This window comes from Polyodon spathula, chromosome 1 (genome assembly GCF_017654505.1).
Source record: "Polyodon spathula isolate WHYD16114869_AA chromosome 1, ASM1765450v1, whole genome shotgun sequence".
NCBI classification, from domain to species: Eukaryota; Metazoa; Chordata; class Actinopteri; order Acipenseriformes; family Polyodontidae; genus Polyodon; species Polyodon spathula.
Window position 1 is genome coordinate 30558658 of NC_054534.1, and position 16250 is coordinate 30574907.

Consider the following 16250-nt stretch of genomic DNA (forward strand, 5'->3'; position numbering starts at 1 on the left):
TTTGACCATCGCTGTATTAAGATAATAACCCCTGTGTACAGGAAGGGATGTACTACAGCAGCAATCATGTGTTATAATCATGAGGACCAGAGGACTATATATTTTAACCCAGCACATGAATCAAATATTTCCTATTGAATTACAATGAATCACCAGTAGCCTAATCTTCCATTCATGCTCAAGTCCTGATTTATTAATACGAGCTTCCACTTGTATTGTATTTAGATGGGCTATATTTAGATGTACAGTGGCTCTCAAAAGTATTCACCCCCCTTGGACTTTTCCACATTTTATTGTGTTACAACATGGAATCAAAATGGATTTAATTATGAGTTTTTGCTACTGATTTGACTGGGCCACTCCAGGACATTGACCTTTTTGTTTTTAAGCCACTCCAGTGTGGCTTTGGCTGTATGTTTGGGGTCATTGTCCTGCTGGAAGATAAATCTTCTACCAAGTCACAGGTCTCTTGCAGACTTCAGCTGGTTTTCCTCCAGGATTTCTCTGTACTTTGCTGCATCCATTTTGCCCTCTATCTTCTCAAGCTTTCCAGGCCCTGACACAGAGAAGCATCCCCATAGCATGATGCTGCCACCACCATGCTTCACGATAGGGCTGGTGTTCTCAGGATGATGTGCGGTGCTAGGCTTGCACCAAGCATAACGCTTAGCATTGAGGCCAAAAAGCTCTATTTTGGTCTCATCAGACCATAAAATACTCTTCCACTTGGTCTCAGATTCTCCCACATGCCTTCTGGCAAACTGTAGCTGAGATTTGATGTGAGCTTTTTTCAACAATGGCTTTCTTTTTGCCACTCTCCGATAAAGGCCAGATTTGTGAAGCACGGGTTATTGTTGCTGTATGCACAGTGTCTCCCACCTCAGCCGTGGAAGACTGTAACTCCTTTTGCCATGGGCCTCTTGGTGGCCTCCCTGACTAGTGCCCTTCTTGCACGTATACTCAATTTATGAGGATTCCTGTCTAGACAGATTCGCAGTTGTGCCATATTCTCTCCATTTATTAATAATGGACTTTACTGTGCTCCGGGGGATATTCAATGCCCTGGAAATGTTCTTATATCCTACCCCTGATTGGTGCTTTTGAAGAACCTTATTCCGGATTTGTTCCTTCGTCTTCATGATGTAGTTTTTGTTAGGAAATGTACTAACCAACTGTGGGACCTCCCAGAGACAGGTATATTTAACCTGAAATCATGTGAAACACCTTAATTGCACACAGGTGGACTCCATTCAACCAATTATGTGACAATTAGACAATTGGTTGCACCAGAGTTTATTTAGGTGTGTCATCGCAAAGGGGGTGAATACTTATGCAATAAATTATTTTCTGTTTTATATTTGTAATTAATTTAGAACAATTTGTAGATTTCATTTTTCACTTTGACATTATAGACTTTTTTGTGTTGATCAGTGGCAAAAACTCCTAATTAAATGCATTTAGATTCCATGCTGTAACACAATAAAATGTGGAAAAGCCCAAGGGGGTGAATACTTTTGAGAGCCACTGTACATGCCCTGATGTAGGTAAAAACATCTTCCCTCAGTCCTTGATGAAGGGTCATGTCCAGTTTGATTTTCCAGTTTTACTGAAGGTACATCTCATCTGGGTAAAGGAGCCCTTACATGTACAAATGCAGAGCAACATCGTTCAGTCAATTAATAATACATGATTTCTTATGCAAAATCTTAAGGTTTTGTCCTAAGTAGCTGTATATCTCATTGTGTGGCTTATACTATACAAGGCACATTTAAAAAAAAAAAAAAAAAAAGTAATTTGAAGGTAGGTGTAGATCCTGAAGCCTTAAAACACCCTTTATATTTAAAGTGAAACCCTTGGTACTGAATGCTGTAATAATGCTGCTGCAAAGCTAGGATTATAAATAGCATTTTAAAAGAAAGACTACAAACCATAATACTGTGTAATAAAATGTTTAGTTTTTTTTGTGTTATGAACTTCATGTTTCTTAAAGCTGAATCATATTAGTGTACAGTGTACATGGTGAAATTAACACTTTGCTGTCTGTCAATTGCAGGAGCTGACGTCATGACTACAAGGCTAGTTTTTCTGTCTTTGGTATGTGGGGCTGTGTCGGTGTCTGTGGGAGAGCATCTTACTGCATCAGAGGGTGAGTTTGTGAAGTTAAAGTGTTTTTTAATGGTGTATTTGCATGCAATGTATTGTGGTGGTGTGGTGTTTAGTACTCCTGGAGTGGGAGGGATAGCGTAGTTGCACATGCTAGTCAGGCATGCTTCCCTCTCAGAGCTCGACGATGCAGACTAACTGGGAATAAAGTTGAGACCACCAGGTTTCCCAATTTCACCATCAACCATACATCTAAGTTGAATAATAACACATTTAATTATGGTAAGCCCTAACTGTGAGTGTGCGGTGCAAAGTTAATTAAAGTTTTTTTTTTATGGTAAAAATGTCGAGCTATTAATACATTGAAAGCATTTTGGTTATTAAATGGTAATTGGAATGCTTTCAGTGTAAATTCTGATAGATGACTGAACTGCTGAAATTATTAATGCGTTTTTATGGCAAGCTTGTTCTTATTTTAGAAACAAAGAAACACGCTGTTTTGAAATAGCAATACCACTGATTACAAAGTATTAAGGGATTTGTCTTTATTAGTTTTTAATGCTATTAATAAGCTGGAAGGCAGTTTTTTTTTGTTTCATAACAGCACTAATGGATATGCACCTGTTCACCCTCCGCTCCTCGAAAAAAAATGAATGGCAGCCGCAGTGGAAAATCAGCTGAATTGCAAAGAAAAGTCTTGCAGTCAGCTGACCTCACTGGCATTTGAATTGCCTTGACCCTATACAAAACCTTGCAGAAATTAACAAGGAGGTGTGTCTGAAGGAAGCTGTCAGTCAGTTTATAAGAGCACAGGTCATGGAGCTTTTAGTCATGGAATTGACAAGGAATGAAGACCTCCATGAAATTCAGTGACCCTGGGAGTCAACGCAAAGCAACCTTACAAATTGTAAAGCTTACTAAATTCTGTTCCTGTCCTCTCTTTATAATGTCAGATTTGAAGAAAACTAGCATTAATCATGACAGGTTTGAAATGTGATTGTGACGCCTGGAATCAGCATTGCTACAAATTTTTCCACTCGTGTGACAATGAACAGCAGTGCCTGCATGTTGGAAAGGACGTTCTACGAGTACAGAAAAGGAGAAATTCCGGAGAAATGCTGCTAATTGTAACAAAATAAAACAGAAGATACATTAATAACAAAACCAGAGATGCCATACTTGTATATTATGCCGGAACTGCTTTTACTTTTGCAAAGTGGTCATGACAGTAGCGCTAAATAATTAACCATGGCAGGCAGTTAAATGTCCTCAGCTGAAGGCAAGGGCGCTTAAAGAAAGACAAGGTCAGGTAATGACTACTGCCAAGGATATTAGAATTACAATTCATGTTGCTGATTTAAAGTGACTTCAGGATTATAAAGCCTTGTTAGTTTTTAGAGTGCATCTACCAGTGAGATCATGAGCATTCTACTTGGAACCTGATTGGCTGAGACGCTTAGTGAGGTTTTAAATTTGTGAGTGTCCCTGTCATTGACAACTTTTTGCACATTTTCGGGTTCTACACACTGACAGTCTCTGGACACAGCACACTGTGATAACAGTTGAAAACCTGGTTGCTCATTCCTTTTTGTCAAATAACAGAAAGCAAAATAAACCATTCAAAACATAAAACACAAAATAACTCCTAGCTCTCTTTGGAGTGGGTCACACAAATGGCTGTAGGGTGACGTGACAACAGGAAATGAATCCACAGTAAGGTAGTACTACGGGCATAACTGTGTTGCTATGGCGCGCAGTGCTTTTATTAAATAAATAAATCAAAAGGTTGTAAACAGAACAAAACACTCAAACAAAAAGGCATGTTGGCCAAACAAACAGTAACGAAACAGAACAGCAAAACAAGTACAGCACTTACAGCATTTTTTTCGTTTCTACTAGTTGCTTTTACCTCCTTACCCCCGTTCTCTACTCCTCCTAATGAGCACAGAGTGAGTCCTTTTATTCTCTGTGGCTGGAGCCTTAATTACCCATTAATCAAATAATTACCTTGATTAAGATTTCCATTACATGAGAGTAAATGTTAAACTTCATGCTGATTTGAACTCGAGCTCTCACCAAGATAAGCACCAACTAAGACGTAGCTTTACAGTAAACTAATGTGATCCATCTGCATCTTTATCCATTTAGATATCCTTCTGTCTGGTGTTGATTGCTGAAGTGTAATGCTGCTCCAGGGATCAGCTTATTTTGCCTCCCCAGCGCAATAGCACACAACGGCTGTGATGCTGGCTCCGGAGATCAACCACAGTGTGGTCTCCCCAGCGCATCAGCATGACAACCGTCTGGATTGAGCTAAGTAGGGTACATCTCTGGGGTCTTCAAGTGGGCACCTTCCATCCTCAGTGCTTGGTTGACTAGCTCACGACACCTCAAGAGGACTCAACAGTGATTCTGGCGTCCCAGCATCATTCCCCCCTCCATCCCCCACTCAGCTCAGCCCAGCTTACTTACCTGTATATCAGCGTTGCTTTCTTTCTATTGTGCTTGAGATCCCGATCCAGAATCTTTCCGTCTCAACCACAGCCAGCTGCTGCTCCTTTCTGCTGCTTCAGATAAGTTCTTCACTGTGCAGCGCAACTCTTGGCCACTGAACCCGACATCTCTGAGAAACTGGGTTGTAGAATGTGCCACAAATCCTCGACAACCCACCTCCACTGGGTAAACTCGGACTCTCCATCCTCGCTCTTCCGCTTCAGCAGCTAGTTGAGCATACCAAAGTTTCTTCCTCTCATACGCCTCATCCACAGCATCCTCCCATGGCACTGTTAACTCTACCAGATGAACAAGGCATGCTGATCCAGATCACAAGACAATGTCTGGTCAATGGTTAGTTGTGGCAATCTCAAGTGGAGAAATAAGCCGTTGACCAACATCTGCCAGCATCTACCAGTCTCTAGCAGCTTCCAGTTGTCCTGGGCGAGACTTGGTTTTAACAACTTTTCTTAGTGGTTGCTGTCATGGACGGAGGACTGTTGTCTTTTGTGTGTAATGCTTTGATGGAACTGGTGGCAACTTATTGGTCAGGTTATGCTTGTCTTCCAATGCTAAGAGCAAACATCGCAGCACCTGGTCATGATGCCAAGTAAACCATCCTTGACTAAGACCCACCTTACATCCTGTCAAAATGTGCCTTATTGTTGCAGGTAATGAACATACAGGACATGAGGGATCCTCACCCACCCAGAGGTTTAGGTTCTGTGGTGATGGGAGAACATCATATCTGATGAGGAAACTGATCCTGCTCTGTTCCATTGTCCATTACTAAGGCTCCAGCCACATTCTCACAAGATCTACGGTGACTACACATTATATTCAAATAATAAATAATAATGTTGGATGCTTTCGTCCTCCTGCACACAAACACAATATATTATTATTATTATTAGTACTACTACTACTATAATAATAATAATAATAATAATACAGATACATGAAAGAGGACGGCACCCTGTCACAGGGTGCTAACTAAAGTTCAAGATGACTTTCCCTGTCCCACACCAGGCAGCTAAGCGACTTATCGGCTTCACAAAAACTCTTTTCAAATGAATTTAAACAGCGCAGGATTTCAAGTTTCATTATTTTTCTTTTTGTTTTGTTTTGTTTTCCTCTGTCTCTATCTTTCTTTTTTCATTCTTTCTTTCATTCTCTCTCTCTCCATCTTGGTCTCCATGTAGACTCGAAAGTGCCTTTTCCACATCTTTTAAATCAGTCCCATTTAATTTATTCAGTGCACCTGAACAGCGACTCTACACCGCATCAGCGCTTATGTCACCGATTGCACTCTGGGACATGTAGTTTTTCATTCAGCACATATACCACCCATCACATGTGGTCACATACCAGCTACGTATTATCTGACCCTATGTGCCTTCCTTCCACACCTTGCCACGGTATACAATAGGGGGGGGGGTGGGGGTGGGTGGGGTCGAGAGACCCATCGGGGTGAGCGACCTTAGGAAAACAAACAGTGAACCCTAAAGAGGCCATCAGCGTATCCCAATTTTGCACCAGCTCTGTGCTCAATTATAAAATTGTACAGCTGGAGGCTTAAAAACCACCTGGTCACCCTAGCGTTTTCAGGGGAAACTTCAGGGGAGCATGAACTGTTAACAATTTTAACTTCCTTCCTAGAAAGTGATTTTTTTAACTCTCAACTCGTAAAGCCTCCCTTTAAGCCGCTGATATGCCGAGGGTTTTGAACGTTATTATATTGTGCATAATCACATTTGTTTTCCCTGGCAATACTGAAAACACGCCCCTGTTCCTCCCAGTCAATAGATGCGGTTATAAAGCACTCAAGTATGTGCCAGTGTTTGCTGCCAAATGGCCTCTAGTCAGACTTTACTGACATCAATAACACACCGACTACCGAGACTGATAAGGGGGAACCATATTTCTTTGCAAACATAACTGGTAGACTACTGATACTGCAAAACATACTTGACCAAACGCTATTACTTTGTTTACATTATCAGTTTAATCGGGTATAGTTTCAAATTTAAATAGTTCTCCAAACTTTAAACCTTTTAGAGTCTGTAACCTGATCATTACTGTTCATTCAAAACCTCTGTGAAGATAAAGGCAACACAGTTTTCTGTTTTAATGGGTGCTACCTCAAGGTAAAGAAAGGATATAGGTAGCTTTGAGGAAAACACTTCCTATTTGTGCAACAGACAAACATCAGCACCAGCTAATACCTTCTTCCATAATATAATTCTTCCATGTAGAAAGCCTGATTTAGTACTTGCTGCCTAAAGCAGTTGTGGGGCCATTAAATAGCTTTTGCCAGTGGACCTTGGATTACAACAATGTTATGTACATCACTTTGCCCTTTGGGTAAGTAATTTAAAACAGCCTTTGGGTAGGAGGATGCATTTTGGATTTGTTGATAGAACCCAGAAGTAAACGGTATAAAGTATGAAGATTTGCAAGTGTCTGTTCTGAAAAAAAGTGCCGTCTTTACTATGAATAATGTACTGACTTAATTCCTGCTACCACTGACTAAAATAATTACCTTTCACATACAGCCTCGTGTTATAGATTTTAATTAAACAGTGATGCAGGTACACCTATCTCTTGTGCATACAATGCATATGTAATATATATATATATATATATGTCCAGTCATATTGGCAAGGGCTAAACAGGGAGCAGGCATAATGCCAGGGTTAGCTCTTCTACACAGCACCACTCTCAATTAAAAAGTACTCAGGCATACAGTATTCTGGCTGTAAATTGCAATTTGTAATTCATACCCTTTTAAGTATTCATTTTATTTTAAATCAGCTATTCAGAAAGGAAACATCCACAAAAGGTTAAAAAACAAACAATTCTTTATGGCATTTGACAAATGAACATTCCCCAAAATAAAACATAGGGCTGGACCAAGTCAAAGTTAGCACTTAGCGAACGAGGACGCGAAAGCATTCGCGGAAAAAACCACACAAGAAACAGTAAAGCTACGTCTTAGTTGGTGCTCGTCTTGGCAAGAGCCAAGTTCAAATCAGCATGAAGTTTTAACATTTACTCTAATGTAATGGAAATCAACCAAGGGAAATCTCGCGGAACCAAAACAAGCCCTTTTCACTGTTCAAAAAGCAGCTATCGCTTGCTGACTACAACAGTGGGTTGAGAAGGGGAAGTGGTTTGCAATTGCCCGACCAAATCTACTCAATTCCAGCTATAAATCACATCGCAAGACTTTCGCAGGGCCGGATTTTATAGTCAACTTCAAAGTTGTCATAAGCTATCGCGTATTAAGCAAATGCAAAGAAAAATAACACTAAACATCCTGATATTTGCACAACCCTCCCCCTAAAAAAACAGTACATGCCTCAAGATGCTCCACAGACGTGATATATCGAACACTTGCACACAACCCTGAATAATACACAGTATCAAATATTATTATATGAATTATTATTATCATAATATGTTGTGTTTGTTGCACCTTAGACAAAACACACACAAGACCGTTTTCTTTACTACTTTTTTTTTTTTTTTTGCACCAGTGCAAATTAAATGTTTAATAAAGCAATACGTATTATTTCTTTAATACGTATAAATAATCGCTTTTCTACTCACAGAGAGCTTTGCATGGAGCAGTGTTGCTGTCAGTGGTGCTACGACTGGTACTTTTTTATTTTTAAGTCCATGGACATACTTACCCTTCATCTGTGACGTCACCTACTTCTGTTCAAATTATTCATTTCTAAAAGGCACAGTGTTCCATTACACTGAACTTCAATCAAACTCGAGGCTAGCAAATGTAAACAAACTAGAATACTAATAAAGAATGTATGAATGTTTTAACCACTTTAAAGATGTTAACTTTTAGTATAATATTTGGTTACTCACGTAAAGTATTTCAACATGTAAGCCTACACAGAAATATTACATGAAGCCAAAATTCTCGGCATGTAAGAACAAGCCCACCATTCCAGTACAAGGAAGCACAAGTTTTATTTTATACCGTGTCAGCATGCCAAGCGGTCCCCTCGAAATGTATAAATCTGTGTAGATAACACAATTACGTAATACCTATAATGGTAGTTAAACTGTCACCTCAGCAGCATCAAGATTAAGTTTTTTAATGTGCTTTGGGTTTTCACAGATTGGAAATGGCTAGTTTTGGTTTCGGGATAAAGAAAATGCAATATGGAAACTAGCGATATTATAAACAATCTTTTGCAAGAGGGATTGGGGTTTGATTTGGTCCGGCCCATATTATAATTTGGCCCATGGTCTTGCCCATTGGAGCTTGGATCCCTGGCCGAACTATGATGTAATGTATATTGTTTGAATGATAGCTAATTCCAGTGGGCAGGACAAGTGGCACCCTGGGCCACTTTCTCTCTATACAAGGCATGCTGCAAGGTGGAGGCAGGGGAGGCCAGACAGTATACTTGTTGTGCTCTTTATTCTTTTAGTCCATGGTCAGGCCATAACTCCAGGAACTAGAGTGCAAAATAACCTCTGCACAGCAACCAGTATTGAAGTATATAAAGAAAATGACTCTTGACTGGTATATTCTTACACTGCGTTCTTTATCCCCATTCTTTTTTTTCTGCTTCATCAGTGAAAGTGCATTCGAGTGAGCACATTCAGCTCTGCCTCCTTTCTTCATAATCGGCTACCTTTTAAACAGGCCACTGGACTGTTAACATTAATGGGTTGTTGATGTGATAGTCTTCACAGTCAGCTGTCAACACTTTAAAGAGCTTTTAAGCTGATGGCTTTCACGTCTATGTGGTTGGTGGGTAAGAGAGTTCACAAGGCTGTGTATTGTAGCATAAAACAGGAAAAGGGTTTGCTTTTGACTGAGGACCACTTTGATTCCTTAAAATCAAATAGGTGCTGGTAGACAATGCGCTGCTGAACTTCATAGTGCATCTCTTCAAAGTCTGTACAGCAGGACATGCAAACCTTCTGGTTACTATTTCCCAGAAGGATCTAGACAATGTCTGCACTGAGTAGTCAACAAACACATTTGTGTGTAAGTGGCTTGACGGAGCCAAGGGTAAAATAGCTGTGTCTCCTTTGAAATGACAGAAAAAGAAAAAAAAAATAGTAATTTCAAATGCCTGCCACAACACTGTCAGTTCTGTGTATGAGCTAACATGGGCATCCAGGACAAAACTGACTACAAGATTTCTGCAAGGTGTTGCAATTCTGGAGGCATGCATGATCATTCCTCAATGATTCCTGCTTCTGATTCCTTCAGGGACGCTTGGAATGGAAATCTGCATCAAAGTCTGTTCTCCAAAAGGACCTTGCAGAGTCTGCAAGAAGCTGGTTGCAAAGTAACAACTGTGAATTTTACTTGGGTGGTAAATGCACTTCCAATTCTGAAATAGGGCATTGCATTGCAATCAGCAGAAGTCTGACATCAGTTAGTCCAAGATGAAGAGCTGTACTATCTGTGGATTGATTGGTTGTGTGCAGCTTGTTTTCTCTGTGTTGTGCTGTCTGTGTTGGGTGCAGCAGGGGTTCAGTGAAACGTGCAGATAGCTTCAGTTAGCATGGAGAGGACAGACACAGTCCATCCTGTCTGTGATTGTAGACTTGTAATAAGTAAGTGTGTCAAATGTGTCATGAACTAAGAATGCCACATGCTTACAAAAGTAATCCAGTAGGGATTTGTGTGAAAGCTCATTGATTTCACCCTTAAATTTCCAATCAGCTTATTGGGCCTGCTCGTTACCGGCAGTCAGCATTTGAATGCTGTGAACCTCAAAACTTCAAAAACAAGACAGCCACAGTAAAGCTGTTGGCATGGCTACACTGTAGTTAAGCAAATACAAAAATAATGATGTGCTGGAGCTTGTTCGAGACCAGTGAACATGTTTTAAATGTCAGCCGACTTTAAATCTGAATTCAAACATGAAGGTTTCCTGCTATTCTGTCCTGCATTAGATATTTGGTCTTGATCACTTTGACCTCATCATCATGGTAGGTCCCTTGACTTACAGAAATAGCCTGGATTTGTTTAAAACATTCATAACTCAATGCATCCTCTGGAGGCACAAGGAATGTAGATCCTGTTCCTATGCTACTGTCTCAAAGAGGCTTACAGCAGAAAATAAAGAGGATACAGAGATATTACCCATCCAGAACATTCCCGACAACAAAGGAGAAAAAAATATGAAAAAGCAGGCATTCGATTTCAGCTCTAACTCCTAAAAATGAGTATTACAGTAAAAATAATAAAATTTAGGATTTTCTTGTACAGCTACAAAAGTTTAGCATCACCTAGAATTATAGGATTGAGACATAATTGAAAAGAAAAACTACATAAACATAATTTAGACCTTTTATTTAACATCATGTAATCAAAGAAACTACAAAATGAGATCATAAGAGTCTACCGGACGCCATAAAAGTAGTATAATATTTGATGTTATATTTCAAAATTATCATTTTGGCCATAGCTGTGAGAGGTGTTAGTAAATATGCTTGTTTGACAGTGGAAGGAAAAAAATAAAACTGAAAGCATTACCAGACTGGTTTAACCAATTGTCATTGCTGTAATTACAGGGTTCTGGCTAAAGAAAGTTTATCTGTACTAAAGAAAGCTCTTTGTGTTTGCAAACCTTGTTTCAGGTTGTCTACACATTCTTGATATTTCACCTGGAGAACTGAAACAGCAAGAGACTACCTGGAAATAATAGTAATAATACAACTGAGAATGTTCTATAAGAACAAATCAGTTTTCTAATGAAAATACATACTTGCTGAAACTTGTGCTTCTTGTAAAACTACACATTGGAAGTGTACAACGGTTAAGATTTATTGACATTTTTTTGTTCACTTCATTAAGGCCAAAAATAAACTTGCCATTTGGAAATAGAATGCAAGCAGCTGTTTAACAGACAGGGTTTATTTTTGGCGCTTTGCCCAAACACACATTGTTCTAGATTTTTATATTGATGGTTTGTGTAGAGCCACTGGTTTTGAAGGCAGTAGAATGACTAGTTATTATCTCTGTTAATGTTTTTCAACGTCATTTAGATTTGAACAGTTCAGCAAGCTTAGCTATGATGGTAAAGTAGAATAAAGCAGCAGCTTACTTTTCAGTTCTTGCGTGCAGTGCAGCCACTGACGGTACAAGCTCTGGGCCAAAGGCACGGTTCTGTTTGTCCACTGGTACTAGAAAACATGCCAGACTGCTGCTATCATTGGTATCGTCCCAGTATGTACCGATACGACAGCAGACAAGACCACATAATATATCGTGCACACATACGTACAGACCATTCAAATACACAACTGGCTCCATAGCTAGGCGCCGAGTTTTCAAATTAATGAACTGATAACGCCACTGTTTTAATGAATATGGACAGTATTGTAAAACAAGGAAATAATATATAGGTTTCTTTAAAGGCCAGCTGATCTAACATAGCTGTATGTTTTTGAAGTAAAATAAAAAAAAAAAGGCTTTAGATACTGTCTTTTTTCCTGAATGATTTTTTTTTTTATATAAGTGGTGCCATGACAAAGTCTACTGTGGTAGCACACTCTCTGATTTGTAAATGTAACGAGTTCATTCACCTGCAAAGTAAACATCAATCAAGCATTATTATCTACACAATACACAGAAATGCATTATGTTATTCATTCTAGTCACCCATATGAACATAATGATTAAGCACAGTTTGTAAGGTTTTGAGTGTCGCCAGAATGGATTTTTTTTTATGCCATGTTTCTGTAAGAATAATAATTAATTCTAAATATGCTCCTAATATGTTCATTGTAGCCTACTATGATTTCTCAATAAATGAACAGTCTCTCTACAATTAGCAACACTGACATTCTGCAGACAGCTGCATAAAAACGGCCAGAAATTACAGTTAACAGAACTGTTTGTCCCGCCTCAGCTATCTTATGATTGGACTGCTGCAGAGAAAATACAGGTCTTTGATTGGTTGATTGTATCACCGGTCTGACCTTAGTTAAATGTTAGCATGCGTTTCACAGCAAGAGTGCCCTGTCAGTGTTTGGCTGTCCGAACTGCAGCTGCCCACCCCTCACCGGTAATGCACAGCAACCTATGGAATAGCCAAATAAAGCAATGGGCCACAAGATTGGTGTATGACATATTTCTACAGTTAATTTACAGATGTGTGGCAACACACAGCAAAGATAACAGGCAGGACCCCCTCCCCTCTTCATCCTTCTCTCAATCTTTATTCCCATACTTTGATGGTACACGTTGGATGCTGATATGCCTGTGAAGCAGTGAAGAACACATATAACTGTATATTGTACGTTTGTACTATTATACCCAACTCCAGAGTGGACTGTTAATCTGACACTATTTGAGCCAGCAGTATGCAGTTATTGGAACTAATGCATCTCAATTATCGCGCAGATATTGGTATATTCAGACTAATTAGGGCTTTCGCCCAATTCAAATTTGATTGTGCTATGTGCATATTGAATGACCACCTAGAATACATTTGCATCTTATGTTTCTAATTACCAATGCATTATCACATGCTAATAGGACCATATTAAAGGATCAGCAGGAAGGGAGTGTGCTGGACAGAGGTGAGTGCATGTTTCCACACTCGTCTGCTGGGCATGGGAATATGCTATAAACGTCACTATGATATGAACGTGTTATATATGTTATTATGGAAACCAAAAAAAGAGGCTTATTGCTTATTGCATGTTTTTGCCACCAATTGACTATGGTGATGCAGTATATAGGTTTGCATCACCATCAACTTTAGGTAAACTGGACTCGCTATATCATGCAGCATTGAGGTACAATACAAATATAAGATTTAATACTCATCAGCGGCCCGGCTCCCTCTGGTGGCGGAGGCGGCGGCGGCGGCCCGGCTGTGGAGCCACGACGCCGGGCGAGGGAGACCCCGCTGCCGCCGGGTCCGAGGGGAGACCCCGCTCCGCCCGCTGCCGCCGGGCCGAGTGCGGAGACCCTCCTACCGCTCCGCTGCCGCTGGGCCGAGGGAGACCACCCCTCTCGCCGCCTGCGCCCGGGCCGAGGGAAGCCGACCCTCTGCGCGGCGGCGGCGGCCCGGCTCCCTCTGGTGGCGGAGGCGGCGGCGGCGGCCCGGCTCCCTCTGGTGGCGGAGGCGGCGACTGCGGCCCGGCTCCCTCTGGTGGCGGAGGCGGCGGCTCCGGCTCTCGGGCTCTGGTGGCGGAGGCGGCACCCTCCCTCTCGTGGCGGAGGCGAGAGCGGCTGGCCGCCTGCCGCTTCGCCGGGCCCCACCACCTGCCTCTGACCGGCGTCGCCGGTACCTAGGAACCACTACTGCCGCCTGACGTGGAGATCCCTCACTCTCAGTGAGCCTCTGAAGCGCCGCCTCGCGGCTCCAAACCCTCGCGGCTCTGATGAGCGAGGAGAGCCGAGCTCCTCCGCCTCTGAGGAGTTCTGAGACTCTCGCCGTCGCCTAGGAGGAGGGATAGCCCAGACTCTCGCCCGAAGGTGCCCCCGGAGGGAGAGCCCGAGACTCTCGCCGCCGCCGAGGAGCTCTGGAGCGGCGGCGGCGGCTCCTCCCTCTCTGGCTCTGGGAGCGGCGGCTCCTCCTTCTCCTCCCTCTCTGGCTCTGGGAACGACGGCAGATCCTCCTCCCTCTCTGGCTCTGGGAGCGACGGCGGCGGCTCCTCCTCCCTCTCTGGCTCTGGGAGCGACGGCGGCTCCTCCTCCCTCTCTGGCTCTGGGAGCGACGGCAGATCCTCCTCCCTCTCTGGCTCTGGGAGCGACGGCAGATCCTCCTCCCTCTCTGGCTCTGGGAGCGACGCAGGCTCCTCCTCCCTCTCTGGCTCTGGGAGCGACGGCAGATCCTCCTCCCTCTCTGGCTCTGGGAGCGACAGCAGATCCTCACTCCTCTCTCTGAGCTCTGGGAGCGACAGCAGCTCCTCCTCCCTCTCTGGCTCTGGGAGCGACAGCAGATCCTCCTCCCTCTCTGGCTCTGGGAGCGACAGCAGATCCTCCTCCCTCTCTGGCTCTGGGAGCGACGGCAGCTCCTCACCCCTCTCTGGCTCTGGGAGCGACGGCAGATCCTCACCCCTCTCTGGCTCTGGGAGCGACGGCAGCTCCTCCTCCCTCTCTGGCTCTGGGAGCGACGGCAGATCCTCCTCCCTCTCTGGCTCTGGGAGCGACGGCAGCTCCTCCTCCCTCTCTGGCTCTGGGAGCGACGGCAGATCCTCCTCCCTCTCTGGCTCTGGGAGCGACTGGGAGCGAGATCCTCCTCCCTCTCTGGCTCTGGGAGCGACGGCAGATCCTCCTCCCTCTCTGGCTCTGGGAGCGACAGCAGATCCTCCTCCCTCTCTGGCTCTGGGAGCGACAGCAGATCCTCCTCCCTCTCTGGCTCTGGGAGCGACGGCAGCTCCTCCTCCCTCTCTGGCTCTGGGAGCGACATGAGATCCTCCTCCCTCTCTGGCTCTGGGAGCGACAGCAGATCCTCCTCCCTCTCTGGCTCACCAGTCGACAGCAGATCCTCCTCCCTCTCTGGCTCTGGGAGCGACGGCGGCTCCTCCTCCCTCTCTGGCTCTGGGGGACGACGGCTCACCTCTCTTTATTGGAGTGACCGGTGGATCTCCCATGTCTACCGCCAGGTAATTAACCACCATGAGGGCAACCTCTGGGAAGGAGGCCGGGTGGTGTTGTTCCTCCCACTGTTCCCACCTCTCCCCATCTCGACGCCACAGCGTGTTGATAACTATGGGGAGATCGTGGACGAGGTCTGCCTCAGGGTGCATCAACCAGTCCCAGATCTCCTGGGACGGTTGTGAAGGTGGTGGTGCTGGAGGTAGTGGGGTGGCCCCTGATGCCCGGGGTGAACACGGCACCTCTTCCTGGGCCTGGTTGTAGGGGCATCCTGCCCAGTTGTGGCCGTCCTCCTCACACCGGCCACACCAGTTTGCCGGTGGCACGTCTGGGCAGGACCGCCAACGATGGTCCTCCTTCCCGCACCAGGAACACCAGGGGAAGAGGCTGGCCGGGTCCTCCAGCGGTGGCTGCAGCAGCTTACATTTCTTCAGCTGCTGCTTGTCCTGCCTTTTCCGCTGTCTGCTCTTCTTTCCCATTTTTTCAAAAAAAAATAAAATAAATAAATAAATAAATACTGTCTCTGAGCCTCTAGGTGGCGCTATCCCACTTCTGACACCAAATGTGGCAGGCTGGCGAGTGGATAGAGGCCCAGAGACAGACTGCAGTTCAAAAAAAATAACTATTTTATTATAAATAAACACAAAAATGAAAGGGCACAAGGGCCAAAACAAAGCAATTTAAACACAAAAAAGATAAAAAGCAAAACTTACAAAAATAACAGTTTCCAGGCTGGGCAATGCCTTCACTGGATTCAAACTTTCTAAACAACCCCAAAAAAAACCAACCTGCTTCCTCAGCTCCCTCTCCCCAAATGAGAAGCAGAGGCCTCCTTTTATATCAGGTGGCTGGGCGCTGATTGATCGTTAATCAACCTAATCAACTAATCAACCCCAGCCACCTGAACATAATAAACCCAGGCAGGTAGGGGAAGTTAACCCCATCCCTGCCAATTTTAAAGGGCAGAGCTTTGCTCTGCCACAGAGGCTTATCGAATTTGTATGTTTTTGCCGCAAATTGACTATGGTGATGCAGTATATAGGTTTGC

At 43.5% G+C, this 16250-nt stretch overlaps 1 protein-coding gene across 3 annotated transcripts in view; it reads left to right on the forward strand.

Annotated features, from left to right (window-relative positions):
- The window catches only part of LOC121317121 (growth hormone receptor-like), a 58448-nt gene that overhangs the window by 22501 nt on the left and 19697 nt on the right, over positions 1-16250 (forward strand). For all 3 annotated transcript variants that reach the window (XM_041252759.1, XM_041252741.1, XM_041252750.1), the window contains exon 2: positions 2054-2146. In XM_041252759.1, coding sequence (XP_041108693.1) covers positions 2065-2146 — 82 coding nt within the window. In that variant the 5' untranslated portion in view covers positions 2054-2064. The remainder of the gene's footprint in view (positions 1-2053; positions 2147-16250) is intronic.